The sequence below is a fragment of the Trichechus manatus genome, unplaced genomic scaffold (genome assembly GCF_000243295.1).
Source record: "Trichechus manatus latirostris isolate Lorelei unplaced genomic scaffold, TriManLat1.0 scaffold00071, whole genome shotgun sequence".
In the NCBI taxonomy this organism is placed as follows: domain Eukaryota; kingdom Metazoa; phylum Chordata; class Mammalia; order Sirenia; family Trichechidae; genus Trichechus; species Trichechus manatus.
The window spans coordinates 7,581,018-7,604,320 of record NW_004444007.1 but is presented as its reverse complement, the minus strand read 5'-3'; the positions used below and the strand labels follow the sequence as shown (position 1 = coordinate 7,604,320).

The 23,303-nt window shown below is 38.3% G+C and overlaps 1 protein-coding gene across 1 annotated transcript in view; it reads right to left on the bottom strand.

The window, feature by feature from the left end:
• Positions 1-23,303, bottom strand: part of ARHGEF38 (Rho guanine nucleotide exchange factor 38) — a 175,476-nt gene that overhangs the window by 14,946 nt on the left and 137,227 nt on the right. Inside the window, exons 11-13 of the mRNA XM_004380204.2 lie at positions 8,744-8,887; positions 7,730-7,928; positions 7,330-7,589 (exon numbers count right to left, since the gene is read on the bottom strand). Coding sequence (XP_004380261.1) covers positions 7,330-7,589; positions 7,730-7,928; positions 8,744-8,887 — 603 coding nt within the window. The remainder of the gene's footprint in view (positions 1-7,329; positions 7,590-7,729; positions 7,929-8,743; positions 8,888-23,303) is intronic.

The following is a 23,303-nucleotide window of genomic DNA, read 5'->3' as shown; positions in this document are numbered from 1 at the left end:
AAAATACAATAAAATATTATTTTAAAAATATATATATTTGAAAACCTTTTATGACAAGAAATCTCTCTCTAAAGCATCATCTTGATGACTACTTAAATACATTATAATATATCCTGTCAACTTTTTGAAGCACTTTCTAAACAATGACATATTCTAGACACATAGCATTATCATCGTAAGTTGTTGAAAAATGTAAAGATGAAGGACCAGACCATGAATTTAGGATGAGTGGCAAAACAACTAACTTTTTAGAAGTAAAAAATGATATTCTCAATATTATTTATGTGGAAAAGAAAAAGAACTCTAATTCTCAGACACTGAACTTCCCTCAAAAACTGGGTTTTAGCCATTATTAAAGCTGGTCCTCTTTGAAAAGTACCAAAGACTGCATCACATTATCCCAACAGCCCTGCTTACAAAACAAGGCACCTTAGAGACAGTGGTAGACAGATGGACCCGCAAATTCCCACCCCCTGTTATATATGTCTTATAAAATCCCCTTCTCTCAATTATGGATGTGACCTGTTAATATGATGGAATTTCACTTCCATAATTAGGTTATATTATATGGCAAAGGTGAAGAGGTTTTGCAGAGGTTCATAATAAGTTCCAAAAGGTAGATTCTCCTGGGTGGGCCTTACCTAATCAGATAAGCCCATTAAAAGAGAGTCCAGGCCTTCCCTGAAGGGGGAGATTTGAAGCCACAGAGATGCTTTGCTGCAGGCCTTGAAGAAGTAAACAGCTATGCTGTGAACTATCTATAGAGAAAGCCATATGGCAAGAATCTAAGAGCTGCCTCTAGTTATTGAAAGTGGTCCCTGGCTGATTGCCAGCAGAAAATGGAGGACTCTGTTCTACTGCCTCAAGGAACTGAATTTCTCCCAACAATCACATTAGCTTAGAAGAGAACTCTGAGCTCCAGAAAGGAACACAACCTGGCCAACATCTTGATTGTAGCCAAGTGAGACACTGTGCAGAGCACTCAGCTAAGCTGTTGCTGGACTCCTGACCACGAAGACTGTGAGAAAATAAATCTGTGTTGTTTTAAGCCACAAAGTTTATGGTAATGTGTTATGCAGCATACAAAATTAATACAAATGATGCTGTTACGATTTTACGGGCAAAAGGGGACAATACATTAGAATGGAAGGCTTTTATTATGTTCTTTGATGTAGTAAACAGCAGTTGCTGTTCTTAGGTGCTGTTGACTCAGTTCAGACTCGTAGTGACCCTACGTACAACAGAACGAAACACTGCTCAGTCCTGTACCATCCACACAGTAATTACTATGCTTGAGTACACTGTTGCAGTCACTATATTAATTTATCTCATTGGTAGTCTTCCTCTTTTTGCTGACCCTTTACTTTATCAAGCATGATGTCCTTCTCCAGGGACTGGTCCCTCCTAATAACATGTCCAAGTATGTGAGACAAAGTCTTACCATCCTTGCTTCTAAGGAGCATTCTGGCTTTACTTCTCCCAAGACAGATTTGTCTGTTCTTCTGGCAGTCCACAGTATGTTCAATATTCTTTGCCAACACCATAATTCAAAGGTGTCAATTCTTCTTCGGTCTTCCTTATTTCATTGTCCAGTTTTCACATGCATATGAGGTGATTGAAAATATCATGGCTTGGGTCCTCACCTTAGTCCTCAAAGTGACATCTTTGTTTTTCAACACATTAAATAGGTCTTTTGTAGAAGATTTGCCCAATGCAATACATCATTTGTTCTTGACTGCTGAATCCATGAGTGTTGATCGTGGATCCAAGTAAAATGAAATCTTTGACAACTTCCATCTTTTCTCCATTTATCATGATGTTGCTAATTGGTCCAGTTATGAAGATTTTGTCTTCTTTATGTTAAGATTTAATCCATACTGAAGGCTGTAGTCTGATTTTCATCAATAAGTGCTTCAAGTCGTCTTCACTTTCAACAAGCAGGGTTGTGTCATTTGCATATTGCAAGCCGTTAATTAGTCTTCCTCCAATCCTGATGCTGTGTTCTTCTTCATATAGTCCAGTTTGTCAGATTATTTTCTAAGCATACAGATTTAATAAGTATGGTGAAAGGATACAACCCTGACGAACACCTTTTCTGATTTTAAACCACACAGCATGCAAAAGTTGGAAACAAAGAAGAAAGATCAGTAGTTGGAAAATATGGTCTTGGTGATAGAAATGACACTGGAGATCGCATGATAGCATTTTGCAAGACCAACTTCTTCACTGCAAATACTTTTTTTCAACAACATAAACGGCAACTATACATGTGGACCTCCTCAGATGGAATACGCAGGAATCTAATTGACGACATCTGTGGAAAGAGAAGATGGAGAAGCTCACGTATTACCAGTGAGAACAAGGCCAGGGGTCGAGTGCAGAACAGACCATCAATTGCTCATATCCAGGTTCAAGCTGATGCTGGAGAAAATTAGAACAAGTCCACGAGAGCCAAAACGTGACCTTGAGTATATCCCACCTGAATTTAGAGGCCATTGCAAAAATAGATTTGATGCATTGAACACTAATGACTGACGACAGATGAGTTGCGGAATGACATTAAGGACATCATACATGAAGAAAGCAAAAGATCATTAAAAAGATGAGAAAAAAAGAAAAGAGCAAAATGGATGTCAGAAGAGACTCTGAAACTTTGTCTTGAACATCGAGTAGCTTAAGTGAATAGAAGAAATGATGAAGTAAAAGTCCTGAACAGAAGATTTCACGGGGCGGTTCGATAAGAAAAATTAAATATCACGAGGAAATGAGTAAAGACCTAGAGTTAGAAAACCCAAAGGGAAGAACAGCCTCAGCATTTCTTAAGCTGAAAGAACTGAAGAAAAAATTCATGCCTCCACTTGCAATACTGAAGGAGTCTACAGGGAAAATAATTAAACGACACAGGAAGCATCAAAAAAAGATGGAAGGAATACACAGAGTCACTGTACTGAAAAAAATTCGTTGACATTCAACCATTTCAGGAGGAATCAAGAACTGATGATACTGAAGGAAGAAGTGCAAGCTGCCCTGAAGACAATGGTGAAAAACAAGGCTCCAGGAATTGACAGAATACCAATTGAGATGTTTCAACAAATGGATGCAATGCTGGAAGCACTTATTTGTCTATGCCAAGCAATTAGGAAGACAGCTACCTGGCCAACTGGTTGGAAGAGATTCATATTTGTGCCCATTCTGTGGTTCTGAGACCACGATAAGTTCAGTCACCAATAACACCCATCACTGTCTTTCATTTACAAAAGTGTCCCACTATAGACACTATGTTATATGTTCATATTTATATTATCTATAAGACTCCTGACCCATGAGAATCATTCCTGAAAATGTTGGAACCTTTGTATCCAGCAATCTCCAGTCTTTCTTGGGTGGGAGAGTGGATAAGCAAGTTATGCCTCTAGAGCAATGGTTTCTTACCTTTTTAGATAAAAATTTCCTTTTGAAAATCTGTTGAAAGCTATGGGCTCCTTTTACCATAGATGTGCACATACATAAATAAGCACAAAGTTTCTCACGCATTTTAGGGGATTCATGAACCCTCTCCTAAGATTCTTGGAGCCCAGGTGAAGAACTCAATTCTAGCACAAAAATCACAAAGCTGCAAGAGTCCAAATCGGTCTGAATTGGTCTATTTATGAAGATTTTTAGGGCCCTAAAGATGCTTCTGAATACCAAGTGTAGGCCAAGACTACTCCTCCACCTGTCCTTGTTGGGCTCCACTAGAACCATCAGTAAGACTGGATAATAGCCTACGGCACCCTTCGCAACATGCTATTGCAATTCTGGAGGAAAGCAAAAGAAGTGTTGCTGCCACAATAGGAAGGGATAGGGAAAGAAAAGGCGGTTCAATATGGCTTTCAGATAAACCAGTACAGGTTTCAGTTGATGTTCCTGATAATAAAATAAATTCAAGAACAAAAGTCTGCACAGCCACACAGAAAATTTCTCTGCAGGGTACCTCAAAGAGTGAGATATTACTATATATTACTATATGTAGTGTATTCTCATGGTTTATAAAGATGATACAATTTACTCTCACTTTTCAATCACCTTACAGACTTCTATAGCATATTGTTCTCTTAGATGCACCACAAATACAGAGCATTAACCATTTTCTTCTCCCCACACTTTCTAAGAGCCAATATAATGGGAACATCAACCGTCTAGCAAGGATTAGGAAGGTAACATAAGCATTTCCCTCCACTGGTCACATTTACTCTGCTGCCAAGAGATGAAGGGTAATTGCATGATGGGAAGAGTTGGAAACCAATTGGCCCATGTGCCTCTCTTAACTGGGGTTAAGACATAATGGGTAAGTGTTCCTATGTGGCCTTTTCTTCTTCTCTTCCTTTTACTATCTTTTCAACAGTTGCATTCTCTTCTTCTCCTTTGCAGTAAGTTACTGGGAAAGACTTTTCCCATGTACAGAGAAATCTGCAATGTGGGCTGAGTAATTTCAATGCAGAGGAGCGGTGTTACTGTTCCCATGTGGCCACAGATACAAGATGCATTTTCTAATCCAGCTTTATTAGTGACAATGTTTATATTTATATCCCTGAAACCAGGGTCTATTTTGGATTGGTTGCAAACTCAGAAGAAAAAGGGAGCAAATAGCACTTTACAGAGAGATACCATCAATACCCTTTCTGTTTTGAGCAAAAGAAAATTATCTCATTATTTTCTTCTCTCGGTAATAAAAACTTTTAATAGGCCAAATTTACGTGATACATATGGATAGAATTCTTCAGAGAGAATCACTTTACAACAGCAGTGAGTAAGAACTAGGTTGACACAGTCTCAGACTACAACCCCTGTACTGAAAGAGCCTAAGTGAAGTGCTTAATCCAAAAGTCCCCATAACGCTAAGTTAGAATGAGAACTCAACATCAAGCCAGCTTTAGGGTGTCTTGACAAATTTGGTCTTGAAATTTCTGTCCCTCTAAGTTATTGGGATAAGGCAAAGTCTACCAGAACATTCAATCAGGTATTGATTTCACTGACGAAAATTCATTAATTAGTTGATCTCATCATATAAGATTGCCTTCTAGGAAGTCTGAATAAATTATGAAAGTGAACAAATAATAGAGAAACAGTGCTTTGAAATTTCAAGACAGAAGAGTGATAAGAACACAGTAATAGCCCGATGAGTTAAGAATCCTCATGACTCTGAGAAAATATTTGCAAATCATATACTATATCTCATAAAGAATTTATACCTAAAGTATATAAAGAACTCTTGTAACTTTGTAATAAGAGGATAAATAACCCAATTGAAAAATGAGCAGATATTTGAACAGACATTTCACCAAAGAAGATATGGGTGTGGCAATAAGCGCATGAAAAGATGCTCGACATCATTAGTCATTGCTGTTGTTGTTGTTGTAGGTGACGAGTCAGTTCCAACTCATAGTGACTCTCCTTGCAACAGAACAAAACACTGCCCAGTCCTGCATCATTAGTCATTAGGGAAATGTAAATTAAAACCACAGTGAGATATCACTTCATACCCACTAGAGTGGTTACTAAAAAAATAAAAATAAAAAGCCAGACAAGAACTAATGTTGAAGAGGATGTGGGGAAACTGAAACTTACACCCTCACGCATTGCTTGTGGGTATGTCAATGGTGCAGCCGCTTTGAAACATTTTGGCAGTTTCTAAACAGTTATGGGAAACATAAATATGTCATACCAACCAGCAATTCCACTCCTAAATATCTACTCAAGAGAAATGAAATTCACACAAAGACTTGTCCACAAAAGTTCACAATAGCATTATTCATAATAGCTCTAAACTAGAAAGAACCAAATGTCCATCAATTCGTGAATGGATAAACAAAATATACTATATCCATAAAATGGAATACTATCAGGCAATAAAAAAGCAACAAAGTAGGTATACATACTACGACATGGGGGAATCTCAAAAACATTATACTAAATGAAATAAGCCAAATGCAAAACACCGCATATTGTATTATTTCATTTGTACGAAATATGCACAGAAGACAAGCTATAGAGACACAAAGTAGATTACTGGTTTCCTGGGGCTGAGGGTGGGAAAGAAGAGTGACTGCAAATGCACACAAAGGAGCTTTGGGGTGATGGAAATGTTCTGAAATTAGATTGGAGTGATGGTTACAGAACTCTATAAATGTACTAAAACTCATTGAATTGTGCATTGAAAATGAATTAGTTTCATGGTATGTAAGATAGACCTTATAAGGCTGTTTTTAAAGAAGAATCAGCCATGAGTTGGACAGCAATCAATACATTGTTGAGGAAAGGAATTGAATAGATAAAACCTTTCTGAAGGGAAGTATGGCAATGTCTATCAAGAAATGTATATATAAGCCCTAAAAATATTTGAAGATTAAAGGATATATATGTATGTGTGTATATATATATACACACACATATATACGTATATATACAAAAAAAAAAAAATCACACCTGTTGCCACTGAGTCGATTCTGACTCATAGTGACCCTATAGGACTGAGTAGAACTGTGGCATAGTGTTTCCAAGGCTGTAATCTTTACAGAAGTAGACTGCCACATCTTTCTCCCGCAGAGTGGCTAGTAGGTTCAAACTGCCAACTTTTTATTTAGCAGCTGAGCACTTAACCACCACGCCACCAGGGCTCCTAATGTAACAAAAAGGAACCCTACTTTATAGTTAACTTATCATTTTGTGAAAGGGTACCCAGTAGCCTTTGCATTGGTGTGGTAGAGGAAGGGTAGTTCTTAAAAGTTTTAGTGTATGGTATATACATTGTATAAGAGATTAAAACGGTCAATTACTAGACAGCTCAATGAAGAGATCATTCCTAGAGGAAGAATCATGGACAATTTCTCACATGCTATTGATGGCAATTTGTTCAGTATTAAACTACTTTTCTCTGGTGAGGAATATAAAAAGAACATCTTCATTTCACTTTAAGTACATAACAGCAGGGTAGTGATAATAAGAGCTATATTTATTGAGTGTCTACTCTGTCCTGGGTACTTTACATACACACATTATCTCTAATCCTCACATCAACTCTACAAAATAGGAATTATTGTCCTCTCGACAGCAACGGGTTTGGTTTCTTTCTTTCTTTCTTTTTTTTTTGCTCCCTCATTTGAGGGAAGAGGCTCAGAGAATTAAATTCCTTGCAAAAAGATGAACAGAGAGTAAAAGCTAATGGAGTCCGGACTCCTTGACGCCAGTTTACACTTTTCCACCAAGTCTTAGAGTAAGATAGAGCACAGAGATAGCATCTTTCATGATTGGAACAGTCAAGCATTTTTACATCAAGGTTCAAATTCTTACCTGTTCATCTGCCTCTTGAAAACTGTCAATGTCAGTGCCATTTACTTCAGACTTTCCACATGTGCCACTAAGAGATGAGCTGCTATCACTTATGCTGCCTTCTGGGGTGCCTGTGACACTGTCACTAGCTGGTCGTGAAGACACAAAGAGGCTGATGTTATCGAAATCATCATCACAGAACCTGTTTTCAGCATCCACCTTCTGTACTTTTGCTGGATTGTAGGGTTTTAGGAAGGAGGAATACACATATCCTTTTACAACTGGATAGGAAATAAAAAGAAAAGCCAAGGTCATGTGTGTAGTCTTCCAAATATTTGTACTTAGAGAGGCATACAGAGACTCCCGGGAAAATCTCAACTTGAAGATGGGTAGTTCTATGCATCTCATGCAGAAAACTTACTTCCTGTGTCAACGAGCCACCTGCTCGTACTCCCCAATGGGTCTTTCTGTTCCATCACAGCCACCAACTCCCCTTCCAGAAGACTGATGTCATATTCCTGTGTAGCATTGCACTTGCGCTTAGCTTGGTATAGCTCCTCTGCGCTGTACGTAGATAGAAGTTTGGAGCGGTGAATGTCAGTTTGGCGTGGCATTTCTGGCTGGGAGAAGTAAGGAGAAATTTTAGTTTAGATAGATGTATAATAAACTCCCTACTGAGTTGTAAATATTGTTCTATGGAGATTTTGTAAATGTAGTAGCCATACATTGATTTGCAATTATTTCAGGGCTGAGAGTATAGATCAGGTTATTATTGTGAAGAACTCAGCTGAGTTGTTTGGTGAAAAATTCTGTAGTTAGCACATGGGGGCAGTGTTGTAGAGAAGAAAAAACATTCAACTGAGAATCAGATGGCAGAGGTTCTAGTCTCTCTTGGATGTTGAGCAACTTTTTAACTACCTTTCTTTAATTCCTTGCATATTAAATATGTGATAAGTAATTTTTAATTAAGTAAATTGTACCTGTACATGCCTTTTTCTGGGAAATAGTATCAGTAGTTAGGTAGGAGTCAAGAGGCCTGCACTCCATCTCAGCTCTGTCAATAAGTGACTTTGAGAAAACCACTTGCTCTCTGGAGTCAGGGATCCCTCATCTAGAAAATGAGAGGGTTGGACCACATGATATTCCTTCTCTATGAAATTCTATCCATTCATTCAACAAATGTTTATTGAATGCCTATGTTGTGTCAAACATCTTTCTAGGTGCTTGGGATGCATCATGTACAGAACAAATAAATATCCATAACCTCATGGAGTGTATAAAGGGTAGAAATAGACAAAAATTTATACACATAATAAGTAGGTAAATTTAGTATGGCTAAGTGATGGGCTAAATGTTATTAAAAATAGTATGATACTACGACTTGGGCAAGGACAGAGGTGATATTCATCATCGTCATTAACAATGCCAAACTCACCGGAATTTGCACAGGTTTCTTCTTTTCGAAACTCAGCTTCCTCTCAATAAAGGTGGCACTGTTGTCCTTTACAAAATTCAGATTGTGAACCTCTTCTAGTACTCGATTCTGGATCTCAGAGATTCTAGAGGCCAACAGTGGGACCTACAGGTAGAAATTATATGGCGTTGTTCACAGACAACTGCTTAGTATTGAATTTGGTAGAAATGTAATGAACAGTTGAAAAAGTGTAAGATACTTCCACAGTGAAAAATGAGGGCAACTTTAGAGCTTCTAGATAGATGGTCTAATTTGTTCTCTCTGGAAACTCCACTAAATTGACAGAGGTTATTTTTTTAAGTTTCAAGCCTAAATAAAAGGAGAACTGAAGAAAAAAATAGCAATAAAATTTTGTGAGAAAAGTGAAGGAATTGATGGCAGTAGATACTGCCGTATGTTGTGGGGGTGGGTTAGTGAGGAGAGGGAAAAGGGCAAAAACAATAAGCACTGGTTAAGAGCCTGTGGTGGTTTTAAAATGAATCTGCAAATTCTTTGCCATGCTTCCCATCAAGAGGAAAACTAGGTAGTATTTATGATTTTGCTTCAGTGAATAGAATGTAATGAAGGTGATGCCCCACCCTGCACCATCCCCATGATCAGTGGTGAATTGGACTGTTGTGCTCCATAGGGTTTTCGCTGGCTGATTTTTGGAAGTAGAGTGCCAGGTCTTTCTTCCTAGTCCATCTTAGTCTGGAAGTTCTTTCAAGCTGACTTTCAACAGTAGGCTAAAAAAAGCCACGCAAACCCCAAAGAACCCACAAGAAAACTACTGGAACTAACAGAAGATTTCAGCAAAGTAAAAGTCGACAACATAAACATAAGAAAATCAGTTGGATTCTTCTTCACCAATAAAGAGAAATTTGAAAAGGAAATCAATACCATTTACAATTGCCCCCAAGAAGATAAAATACTTAGGAATAAATCTAACTAGGGATGTAAAAGACCTGTACAAAGACAACTACAAAACACTACTGCAACAAACCAAAAGAGACCTACATAAATGGAAAAACATACATGCTCATGGATAGGAAGACTCAACATTGTGAACATTTCAATACTAACTACCCAAAGTGATCTACAATATAATGCGATCCCGATCCAAATTCCAACCTGTAAAAACCCATTGCCGCTGAGTCAATTCTGACTCAAAGTGACCCTATAGGACAGAGTAGAACTGCCACATAGGGTTTCCAAGGGGCACCTGGTGGATTCAAACTGCTGACCTTTTGGTTAGCAGCCGTAGCTCTTAACCACTATGCCACCAGGGTTTCCAAATTCCAATAGCATTCTTTAATGAGATTGAGAAACTAATCATCAACTTTATATGGAAAAGGAAGAAGCCCCAGATAAGTAAAGCATTATTGAAGAAGAAGAACAAAGTGAGGAGGCCTCACATTACCTGACCTTAGAACCTACTATACCGCCACAGTATTCAAAACTGGCTGGTACTGGTAAAACAACAGACACATAGACCAATGGAACAGAATTGAGAACCCAGACTAAATCCATCCACCTACTAGCAGCTGATATTTGACAAAGGGCCAAAGTTCATTAAATGGGGAAAATACAGTCTCTTTAACAAATATTGCTGGCATAAATGGATGTCCATCTGTAAAAAAATGAATCGGCATCCATACCTCACACCATACACAACAACTAACACAAAATGGATCAAAACCTAAATACAAAACCTAAAATGATAAAGATCATGGAAGAAAAAATAGCAACAACACTAGGGGCCCTAATACATGGCATAAACAAAATGCAAACCATAACTAGCAGTGCACAAATACCAGAAGAAAAATAGATAACTGAGAACTCCTAAAAAGTAAACACTTCTGCTCATCAAAACATTTCACCAAAAGAAAACCTAGGAAAAAATTTTTGGCTCTGACATATCCAATAAGGGTCTAATCTATCTACAAAATACTTCAACTCCGAACAACAAAAAGACAAATAATCCAATTAAAACATTAAAAAGACAAAAAATCCAATTATGAGGGAGGAGAGGGGTGGGGAGGAAAAATCACTAACTAGATAGTAGACAAGTGTCAACTTTGGTGAAAGGAAAGAAAACACGCTGTATAGCAGGAAGTCAGCATAACTTGACCAAGGCAAAGGATATGAATAGACACTTCACCAAAGAAGACATTCAGGTGGCTAGCAGACACATGAGGAAATGCTCGCAATCATTAGCCATTAGAGAAATGCAAATCAGAGCTACAGTGAGATGCTATCTTACCTCAACAAGGTTGTGAGGAAATTGGACCTCTTATGCACTGCTGGAGGGAATGTAAAATGGTCCAACCACTATGGAAAACCATATGGCGTCTCCTCAAAAAGCTTAAAATAGCAATACCATATGATCAAGCAATCCCACTCCTAGGAATATATCCTAAAGAAATAAGAGCCATCACAAGAATAGACATATGCATATACCCATTCTCATTGCAGCACTATTCACAGTAGCAAAAAGATGGAAACAACCTAAGTGCCCATCAACAGATGAATGAATAAACAAATTATGATACATGCACACAATGGAATACTACACAACGATGAAGAACAATGATGAATCTGAGAAACGTCTCACGATGTGGATGAATCTGGAGGGCATTATGTTGAGTGAAATAAGTCAATCACAAAAGGACAAATACTGTATGAGACTGCTATTATAAAAACTCGAGAAAAGGTTTATACACAGAAAAAGAAAATTGATGGCTATGAGGGATGGGATGGGTGAGGAGGAGAAATCACTAACTAGATACTAGACAAGTGTCAACTTTGGTGAAAGGAAAGAAAACACACAGTGTAGGGGAAGTCAGCACAACCTGACCAAGGGAAAGTCATAGAAGCTTCCTAGACACATCCAAACACCTTGAGGAACTGAGTTACTGGGACTAAGGGCTGGGAACCATAGTCTCAAGGGATATCTAGGTCAATTGGCATAACATAGTTCGTCAAGAAAATGTTCCACATCCTACTTGGTTGAGTAGCATCTGGGGTCTTAAAAGCGCTCAAGTGGCCATCTATGATACATCTATTGTTCCCATCCTGTCTGGAGCAAAGGAAAATGAAGAAAACAAAAGACACAAGGAAAATATTAACCCAAAGGACTAAGAACCACATGAGCCAAAGCCTCCACGAGCCTGACCCCAGAAGAGCTAGATGGTGCCTGGCTACCACCACCCACGCTCTGACAGGGATCATAATATAGAGCCCTGGACAGAGCGGGAGAAAAATACAGACCAAAATTCAAATTCACAGAAAAAGACCAGACTTACTTATCTGACTGGAGGAACCCCCCAAGACTATGGCCCCTAGACACCCTGCTGACTCAGAACTGAAGCCATTCCAGAAGTCCACCTTTCAGCCAAAGATTAAACAGGCCTATAAAGCAAATAATAACACACGTGAAGAAAGTGCTTCTTAGTTCAATCAAATACATGAGACCAAATGGGCAACTCCTGCCCAAAAGCAAGTCGAGAAGCCAGGAAGGGACAGGAAAACTGGACGAATAGATAATGGTAACCCAGGATGGAAAGGAGGAGAGTGCTGTCACATTGCGGGGATTGCAACAGATGTCACAAAACAATATGTGTATAAATTTTTGAATGAGAAACGAACTTGAGCTGTAAACTTTCACCTAAAGCATAATAATAATAATAAAAAAAAAAAAGGCCACGCAATTTCTGCTAGTTTCTCTTACAAGAGTCACTCTGGGAGCCGTTAGTCACCATGTAAGAAGTTCAACTACACTGTGGCCACCATATGGAGACCATGTGAAGAGATCACAGAGAGAGGAGAGAGAAGTCAGCTTGTGCAGCCTCAGATATTCCAACCTCCAGCTGTTTGGGTCTTCCCATCATCATCTGGGGGCATTGGTGGTTCAGTGATAGAATTCTTGCCTCCATGCAGGGGATCCAGGTTCGATCCCTGGCCAATGCACCTCATGCCATCACTCGTCTGTTAGTGGAGATTTGACTGTTGCTATTATTGGGTTGCTATGAGTCGAAAATCGACGGCACTTGACAACAATAATGACAACTTGATGCTGAACAGGTTTCAGCAGAGCTTCCAGACTAAGATGGACTAGGAAGAAAGACCTGACAATCTGCTTCCAAAAATCAGCCTTTGAAAATCCTATTGAACACAACAGTACAATCTGCAACCAATCATGGGGATGGTGCAGGGCTGGGCAGCATTTCATTCCATTGTACATGTGGTTGCCATGAGTTGAGGCTGACTCAACAGCAGCTAACTACAACAACAACATAATCGTCAATCAGCATCCTTAGACATGGAACTGAGGAAGACTTGGAGTGACTCCAGCCCCAGATTGCAATATCATGAGAGAAAGACTGAGCAGAGCTCAGGGAACCCCAAGAACCACGAGACAGTAGTAATATATGATTATTTTTGTTTCATGCCTCTACTTTCTTTTTTTTTTTTTGCTGTTTTTTTAAATTGTGCTTTAAGTGAAAGTTTACAATTCAAGTTAGTCTCTCATACAAAAATTTATACCCACATTGTCATGTGACCCTAGTTTCTCTCCCTGTACTGTGACAGCACACTCCCCCTTTCCACCCCGGATTTCCCGTGTCCATTCAACCAGCTTCTGACCCTCTCTGCCTTCTCATCTCGCCTCCAGACAGGAGCTATCCATTTAGTCTCATGTATCTACTTGATCATTGCACTACTTTTGATTTAGTTTCTTACCCAGTTACAGAAAACCAGAACTGTTTTAGAAGCTGTTGGACCCCCAGACTCTTCCTCCATTTCAGTGAAGCTGAGTGACTGCTTTTTCCCTGCCTTGGCAGAAGATTGCAAGTTTTATTCTCTGAAAATGATAAAATAAGGTCTCTGGACTGGGGACACTAGAAACAAATAAGGGTAAGCACTCACAGTGGAAACAGGGTAATTGAGTGAATGAATGTACACTAGACCCGGAGACTGTCCAGCTGAGCCTAGCAGCCAGACCTTTATCATCCAGGAGGAATACTGGAAGAGTCATCACAGGAGATTCTGAATAGCTTCCTTACACTCTGGTTTCCACATGGGTTCAGCCAATGAGGAGTAAACATAGGAAATCAGAATGAGAGAGGAAAGTGAGATAAGAGTATTTATTCCCTAAGTTTCCTTTCTGTAGGATTTACTGAAAGTCACGGCTCCTGTCAGGCAATTCTCTCCACCCCTCATGCACTTCTCTCTCTACAGGATCCGGTAACCATTTGCTCCCCTTGTCTCTTCAAGCCTAGATGTTGCAAAGCTCTCCTCTTTCACAAGGCCCAGGACAGTGCACTATTCCTTAAGATTTCTCTATGCCCTACTCACATTTTCATAAATAGTCCCTTTATTAAAATTTTCACCAAATACTCAGCTTGAGTGTGTCATGTATTTCCTACTGAGATCATTATAAAATCAAGGAATTTAAACACTGAATATGGACTCAATCCTGCTCGGCATTTCTTAAGCTGAAAGAACTGAAGAAAAAATTCAAGCCTCGAGTTGCAATATTGAGGGATTCTATGGGCAAAATATTGAATGATGCAGGAAACATAAAAGAAGATGGAAGGAACACACAGAGTCACTGTACAGAAAAGAATTGGTTGAAATTCAACCATTTCAGGAGGTAGCATATAATCAAAAACCGATGGTACTGAAGGAAGGAGTCCAAGCTGCACTGAAGGCACTGGCAAAAAACAAGGCTTCAGCATGTCAGCATGTTCACAATAGCAAAAAGATGGAAACAACCTAGATGCCCATCAACAAATGAATGGATAAACAAACTATGGTACATAGACACAATGAAGTATTATACAAAGATAAAGAACAATGATGAATCTGTGAAGCATCTCATAACATGGATGAAACTGGAGGACATTATGGTGAGTGAAATAAGTCAATCACAAAAGGACAAATATTGTATGAGACCTCTATTGTAAAAACTCATGAAAAAGTTTACACACAAAAGGTAACAATCGTTGGTTATGAGGGATGGGAGGGGTGGGGGGGGATACTAAATAGGCAATAGGTAAGTGGTAACTTTGGTGAAGGGTAAGACAGTACACAATACTGGGGAAGCCAGCACAACTTGTACAAGGAAAGGTCATGGAAGCTCCATAGACACATCCAAACTCCCTGAGGGACTGAATTGCTGGGCGGAGGGCTGTGGGGACCATGGTCTCGGGGAACATCTAGCTCAATTGGCATAACAAAGTTTATAAGGACAATGTTCTATGTTCTACCTTGATGAGTAGCATCTCGGGTCTTAAAAGCCTGTGAGCAGCCATGTAAGATACTCCACTGGTCTCACACTTCAGGAGCAAGGGAGAATGAAGAGAACAGGATACAAGGGAAAGATTAGTCCAAAGGACTAATGGACCGCAGCTACCAAGGCCTCCACTAGACTGAGTCCAATACAGCTAGATGGTGCCCGGCTACCACCACCGACTGCTCTGACAGGGATCACAACAGAGGGTTCGGGACAGAGCTAGAGAAGAATGTAGAACAAAATTCTAACACAAAAAAAGACCAGATTTACTGGCTTGAAGGAGACTGGAGAAACACCGAGAGTATGGCCCCCAGACACCCTTTTAGCTCAGTGGTGAAGTCACTCCTGAGGTTCACTGCTGAGCTGGGGATTGGACAGCTCCATAAAACATATGAGGCACAGCAGTTCAGGAACAAGGACTAGGACGCAGAAGGGGACACGAAAGCTGGTGATAGGGAACCCAAGGTTGAGTAAGGACAGCGTTGACATGTAGTGGGGTTCTTAACCATTGTCATATGGCAATAGGTGTACTAACTGTTTAATGAGAAATTATTTTGTTCTGTAAACCTTCATCTAAAGTGAGAATAGCAGCACAACTGGAAGAACATAATGGACGTCACTGAATTGTATATGTAGAAATTTTGAAATGGTGTATCTTTGGCTATGCATATTTTCACCAAAAAAAAAGGTATACCATCTGGCGAGGTACATGTGTATAGCTGCTGTTTCTGTTGTTGAGAAAAGGTGTCTGCAATGAAGAAGTTGTTGGTCTTGCAAAATTCTATCATGCAATCTCCAGCATCATTTCATCACCAAGGCCATATTTTCTTTTTTTTTTTTTAATTTTTTTTTCCTTTCCTTTTTTTTTATTGTTGTAATTAAATGAAGTTTACATTTCAAGTTAGTCTCCTATACAAAAAAATTTTTTTTTTTACATACATTGTTATAAGACCCCAACCGCTCACCCCATTCTGAGACAGCACACTCCTCCCCTCCACTCCTGATTCCCCATGAACATTCAACTGGCTCCTAACTCTCTCTGCCTTCCCATCTCACCTCTGGACAGAAGCTTCCCCTTTGGTCTCTTGTATCTACTTGACTAAGAAGCACATTCTTCACAAGTATCACTTTATGTCCCACAGTCCAGTCCAATCTCTGTCTGAAGAGTTGGTCTCGGAAATTGTTTTAGCTCTGGGTGATAGAGAGTCTAGAGGCCATGCTTTCCGGGGCACCTCCAGTCTCAGTCAGACCGTAAGTCTGGTCTTCTTACTAGAATTTGAGTTCTGCATCCCATCCTTCTACTGCTCCATAAGGGACTCTCTGTTGTGTTCACCAAGGCCATATTTTCCAACTACCAATCCTTCTTCTTTGTTTCCAACTTTTGCATTTCAATCACCAGTAATTACCAAAGCATCTTGATTGCATGTTTGATCAATTTCAGACTGCAGAAGTAAAAAATCTTCCAAATCTTCATCTTTGTCCTTAGTGGTTGGTGAGTAAATTTGAATAATAGTCTCACTAACTGGTTTTCCTTGTAGGCATATGGATATTATCCTATCATTGACAGTGTTGTACTTCAGGATAGATCTTGAAATGTTCTTTTTGACAATGAGCATGACATCATTCCTCTTCAATCTGTCATTCCTGGCATAGTAGACCATATGATTGTCTGATTCAAAATGGCCAATACCAGTCCACTTCAGCTCACTAATGCCTAAGATATCAATGTTTATGCATTCCATTTCATTTTTGATGATTTCCAGTTTTCTTAGATTCATACTTCATACATTCCATGTTCTGATTATTAATGGATGTTTGCAGCTGTTTCTTCTCATTTTCAGTTGTGCCACATCCGCAAATGAAGGTCCCAAAAGCTTGACTCCATCCACGTCGTTAAGGTTGACTCTACTTTTGAGGAGGCAGCTCTTTCCCAGTTGTCTTTCGAGTGCCTTCCAACCTGAGGGGCTCATCTTCCAGCACTATATCAGACAATGTTCTGCTGCTATTCATAAGGTTTTCACTGGCTAACTTCTTTGCCGAAGTAGACCGCCAGATCCTTCTTCCTAGCCTGACTTAGTCTGGAAGCTCAGCTGAAACCTTCACCATGGGTGACCCTGCTGGTATTTGAATACCTGTGGCATAGCTTCCAGCATCACAGCAACACTCAAGCCCCCACAGTACGACAAACTGACAGACACGTGGGGGATATTTCATATTAGAATGTCAGTATGTCATGCCTAAAGTTGAAGATTAATGAAATAGCAACACCAGAATGTTATTTAAAAATAGGAAGGCAAATACCAAAACAATCTTCTAAAAGAATTGAGGAAGGAGAATTGGGGTAAAGAGAGTAAAGAACTGTTGTTTTCCCTAACGAAACTTGAATAGCTACTTAACTCTTTAAATCATGTGCATGATAAAAAAAAAAAAATAGAGCTTTGGAAACTGCCACAATGACATTTAAAACACAGTTTTAAAACTTAGGTACAGCATGGTTTGTTGATAGTTTATAGTCAAGGAATATTTAAATATATATATTCATATGTCGATCCTAAGAGATCCAGAACACATTATGAGTTAAATAAGTAGATCCTGAGACCAGTGGTGACAGTTTCCTTAAGGATTTGGGAATGCACACTTGAGATATAGAGATAAACACCACACACCCACGCATACACACACACACATATATATATGCACAGAGGACCAAAAATTAAGCCATAATTGATAACAGGTGGAAACTTCAGAGGTATATCATGAGGCCCTTTTAAGCTCACCTTCAGGCTTTTAATTCTGTATTAGAATAAGTGTATGAAGTGTATTGATTTTATGTTGTATAATTTGACAAATGAAATCATACATTATTTTGTAGAGAAGCAAAATAATTTTTAAAAAATCAACCATGATAACCCCTGAAAATTCAATAAAATAATAGCAAACAATTATAATGGTTAACATTGCATAGTATTTATGCAGCAGAAATTATCCTAAGAACTTTACACACACTAATTCATTTTTTCCTTACAGAAAAAGTCTATAAGTACTATTAATATCTTCATTTTTTCAGGTGAGAAAAATGAGATGCAGAGGGATAAAGTAATTTGCCCATGGTAATACAGTAATGAGTGGGCATATAATACTTAAACATGTTCAAATGGAATTCTTTGTAAGAAGCCCCGGTGGTGCAATGGTTAAACATTCGACTGCTAACCAAAAGGTTGGCAGTTCAAATGCAGCAGCTCCGCATTAGAAAAGACCTGGCAATCCGCTCCCATAAAGATTACAACCTAGGAAACCCTATGGGGCAAGTCTACTCTGTCCTATAGGGTTGCTATGAGTTGGAATAGACTCAACAGCACACAACAACAATATACTAATGTGAAAGGGTATTAGCATGAGGCACTCCAGTGCCAGAGTCTGTTCTCCAGCCAATATTTAATTCTGTCTCTCAAAAATTTATATAGTTATCCCAGATGCTAACATTGGGAAAACTTTGCAAGGGGTATACAGGATCTCTCTGTATTGTATCTTACCACTACACGAGTCTGCAATAATCTATAAATAAAAAGTTTAAATATATATATTATAATCATAATATATAATATGTATATAAGGCATATAAATACATAATGAAAATATATTAATGAGGAAAATTTCTCCAAAATGTTTTTTACATTAGGATATTAGTAATTTCTCAAAATCAAAGTACTTCCTGTTTTACTAGGGACTGCAATGTGAAAGATATTTAGATAATTCAAACCAGAAAATGAAGACCTGGGCTTCTTCCACCTTTAAAAAATCTGATTCAAAGTTTGGATCAAAGATACCTAAAATAACATGTCTTCTTTGATTAGTGAATTCCTGCCAAAGCTCAGCTTGATTGTGAACTTATGAACCTGCCTTCCACCATGAGCATATGGTATATACAAAGTCTCTCTCTATAGACTTAAGAATTAAATTATCTAAAGAAATTGAAAATTAAATAAGTTTCACTGAGAAAATATAAGCAAGAACAACAAAAAAAATATATAACTTTTCAATAAATAAATAGTGTTGGGACAACTAGATAGCCATTTGGAAAAAAGATAAAAGTTGGATCTATATCTTACATCATAAACCATAATAAATTCTACATAGATCAAAAATTTAAATAAAAATATGAAACCATAAACATACTAGAGGAAAACATGGGTTAATTCCTTTGGAGCCTCAAAGCAGGGGGAGCTTTTTCTAGAATGCCTCAAAATCTAGAAATCATAAAATAAAAGACTAATAAATTTGACAACATTAAAAAAGTCTGTATGACCAAAAAAAAAAATACCACAAGCAAAGTCAAAAGATAAGAAAATGGGAAAAATATTATCAATTTATATCTCAGAGAAAAGGCTCATTTCATACACATTGCTTCTAGAAATTGAGATAAGAATATCAACAACTCAATCAGAAAAAGAGTAAAAGACATGAACAGCTAGCTCACAGAAAAAGACAAATAAATACACCTCAAACACTTGAAAAGATTCTCAACCTCACTAATAATTAGAAAAAAATGTAAATCAAAATTACACTGGAGTCCCTGGGTGGTGCAAACAGTTTACGCGCTTGGTTGCTAACAGAAAGGTTCAAGTCCACCCAGAGACACCTCAAAAGAAAGCCCTGGCAATCTGCATCAAAACAATCAGCCAATGACAGTCCTGTGGAGCACAGTTCTACTTTGGCATATCGGAGGTCTCCATGAATGGAAATCAACTTGACTGGAACTGGTTTTAGGTTGTGAAACCTATCAGATTGGCAAAAATCCAAGGAAACCAGCACTCTTATATGTTGTTTGTGGGTATTCAAAATGATACAATCCAAAAGCAGGGAATCTGGCAACATCTAGCAAAATCACGTATGTATTTACCCTTGGACCCAGAGATCCCACTTCAAGAAATGTCTCATAAAGATATACCTGCCCATGAATAAAATGACCCTTGTACCAAAGGATTTTGCACCATTGTAGAAACTGTCTTTTAGTGGTGACATTACTTGTGATAGAAAAAGATTAGGAATAGCCCAAATATCCATCAACAGGGACTGGTTAAGACACAAAAGAGTACATATTATATGATTTCACTTATGTGAAATACAAAAACAGGCAAAATATGAGACCAGAAGAACTAGATGGTGCCCGGCTACCACCAATGAAAGTATAGTTTCAGGGGATATCTAGGTCAATTGGCATAGCAAAGTTTATGAACAAGCATAACAAAGATTATTAAGAAAATGTTCTGCATCCCACTTTGGTGAGTGGCATCTGGGGTCTTAAAAGCTTGCCATCTTAGATGCATCTATTGGTCCCATCCCACTTGGAGCAAAGGAGAATGAAGAACACCAAATACACAAGGAAAATATTAGCCCAAGAGACTAAAGGTCCACGTAAATCAGAGACTCTACCAGCCTGAGACCAGAATAACTAGACGGTGCCCAGCTACCACAAATGACTGCCCTGACAGGGAATACAACAGAGAGTCCCAGACAGAGCAAGAGAAAAGTGTGGAGCAATATTGAAACTCATGTAAAAAGGCCAGACTTAATGATCTGACAGAAACTATCCCCGAAACTATGGCTCCTGGACATTCTGTTAACCCAGAACTGAAACCCTTCCCGAAGCCCACTCTTTGGACAAAGATTACACAGGACTATAAAACAAAAAATAATACACATGAGGAGTGTGCTTCTTAGTTCAATCAGATACATGAGACCAAATGAGCGGCTCTTGCCCAGAAGCAGGATGAGAAGGCAGGAAGGGACAGAAACTGGTTGAATGCACACAGTGAGCCCAGGGTGGAAAGGGGGAGTGTGCTGTTGCATTGTGGGGACTGCAAATAATGTCACAAAACAATATGTGTATAAATTTTTGTATGAGAAATTAACTTGAGCTGTAAACTTACACCTAAAGTAGAATAAAATTTTAAAAAAATGAAAAATAGTCTATGGTTAGAGAGGTCAGAAGAGAAGTTTTGGGGGTCCTATGGGGTGGGCGTGGCCATAAGAAAGCCTATGGAGAGCTAGAAAGTGCTTATATCTTGATCTGGGGGCTGGTTACACAGACGTGTACATATGTATATACTGACTGAGTGTACAGTTCACACCGGTGCACTTTATTGTCTATATTATACTTCAATTTAAAAAGTTTAAAAATAGGGGGCTGATTAGGGAAATGCAAATCGAAACCAAAATGAGATTACCGTTTCACACCTAATAGGATGGCTGTAATCAAAAACACAGGTAACAAGTGCGGGCAAGGATTTGGAGAAAAAGGAACACTTATATACTGCTTTGGGGAATATAAAATGGCGCAGCCACTTTGGAAAAGATTCTAGAAGTTCTTCAAAAGGTTAAAAAGAGTTACCACATGACCCAGCAATTCCACTCCTAGGTATGTAGCCAAGAGAAATGAAAACATACATCCATACAAAAATGTGTACATGAATGTTCATAGCAGGTGGAACAGCCAAAACGTGAAAACAACTCAAATGTCAATCATCTGATGAATGGATAAATAAAATGTGATATATTCATACAATGGAATATTATTCAGAAATAAAAAGAAATGAAGTACTAATACATGCTACAACAGGGCTCAACCTCGAAAATATTATGTTAAGTGAAAGAAGCCAGTCACAAAGCAATGTATATTGTATGATTCCATTTATATGAAGTGTCCTCAATAGGTAAATTCATAGAGACATGAAGATTGGTGATTGACTAGGGCTGGGGAGGTAGGGGGAAAATTGGGTGTGACTGCTAATGTGTTTGGAATTTCATTTTGTGTTGATGAAAATGTGGTAAAGTTGATTGTGATAATGTTTGCAAAACTCTTTGAATATAGTAAAAACCTTTGAATTGTATACTTAAATTTATAAAATGTATGGTACATGAATTATATCTCAACAGAGTTGTTAAAAAAAATGGGGGACTTGTTATAAACTCTTGTAGTTGTGCAACCAAAAACCCAAACCAAGCCAGTTTCTGGTCAGTCGATTCTGACTCATGGCGACCCCATCTGTGTCAGAATGGAACTGTGCTCTGTAAGGTTTGCAATGGCTGTAATCTTACAAAAGTAGATCGCCAGGGCTTTCTTCTATGGCGCCACCGGGTGGATTCAAACTGCTAACCTTTAGGTTTGTAGTCGAGCACAAACCATTGCAGTTAACAAAAACCCATTGCTGTCAAGTCAATTCTGACTCACAGTGACTCTATAGGACAGAGGAGAATGGCCCCCTAAGGTTTCCAAGGCTGTAAATCTTTATGAAAGCAGACTGCCACATCTTTCTCCCATGCAGCAGCTAATGGGATCAAACCGCTGACCTTTTTTGGTTAGCAGCCAATTGTTTTAACCACTGTGCCACCAGGGCTCCCTTAACCACTGCAATAGACTACTATACAGCTGTAAAAAGAACGAGGAAGCTCTCTGTGCAGCGACACGGAAGCATCTCCAGGATGTACTACTAGATGGATAAAAATAAACTAATAAAATGATTTCTGGAAGGAAGGGTGGGATGTGGGGAGGTTAATGACTTGAGTGAGTGTGAGACAGCTTATATATTTTTATAGTTTTGACTTTTGAAACATGAAAATGTAGCACCTATTTAATTCCAAGAATAAGTTGAAATTTAATTAGCTACATAATAAAAAAATAGAGCAGGAATGATTAATTCTCCTCCAAATGCTGTGAGTTCAGCACCTAATCTGGAAATCTTATATTTTTGTTATCCTGGATGAAGTAGCTTAATGGGAACTAATACACTTGAAATACAGGGAAAAATTACAGAAACCAAGGTGACTTTTTTTTTGAGTTGATACTGGATTTTAAAGCTCTTTCTTCTTCTTTAGGAGGGAAAATAATTAAAAAATCATATCCTGGCTAATGGAAAGCTAAATGTTAAACTCCTTCTCCCATTACATATAAAAATATAAGTTAATATTTACATAAATTATATATAAAATATGTATTATTATGTATCACATATTAATTACATATAATATGATATATTATTATAACATTTATTTTTTGTATATAAAAATATATATCAGGCTTCTCTCCCTTAAAGAAAACCAAAAGCAAAATAAAGGGTAGTTTGACAGTTATCCTGTTTCTGTCTTTACACTGAGATGGCCTTTTTGGATCCACATCTCAAATAGTCATGGCTAACATTTAAGGACTCCTGAGTGGAAACAGAACACAAAATGTAAACAGATGAACTT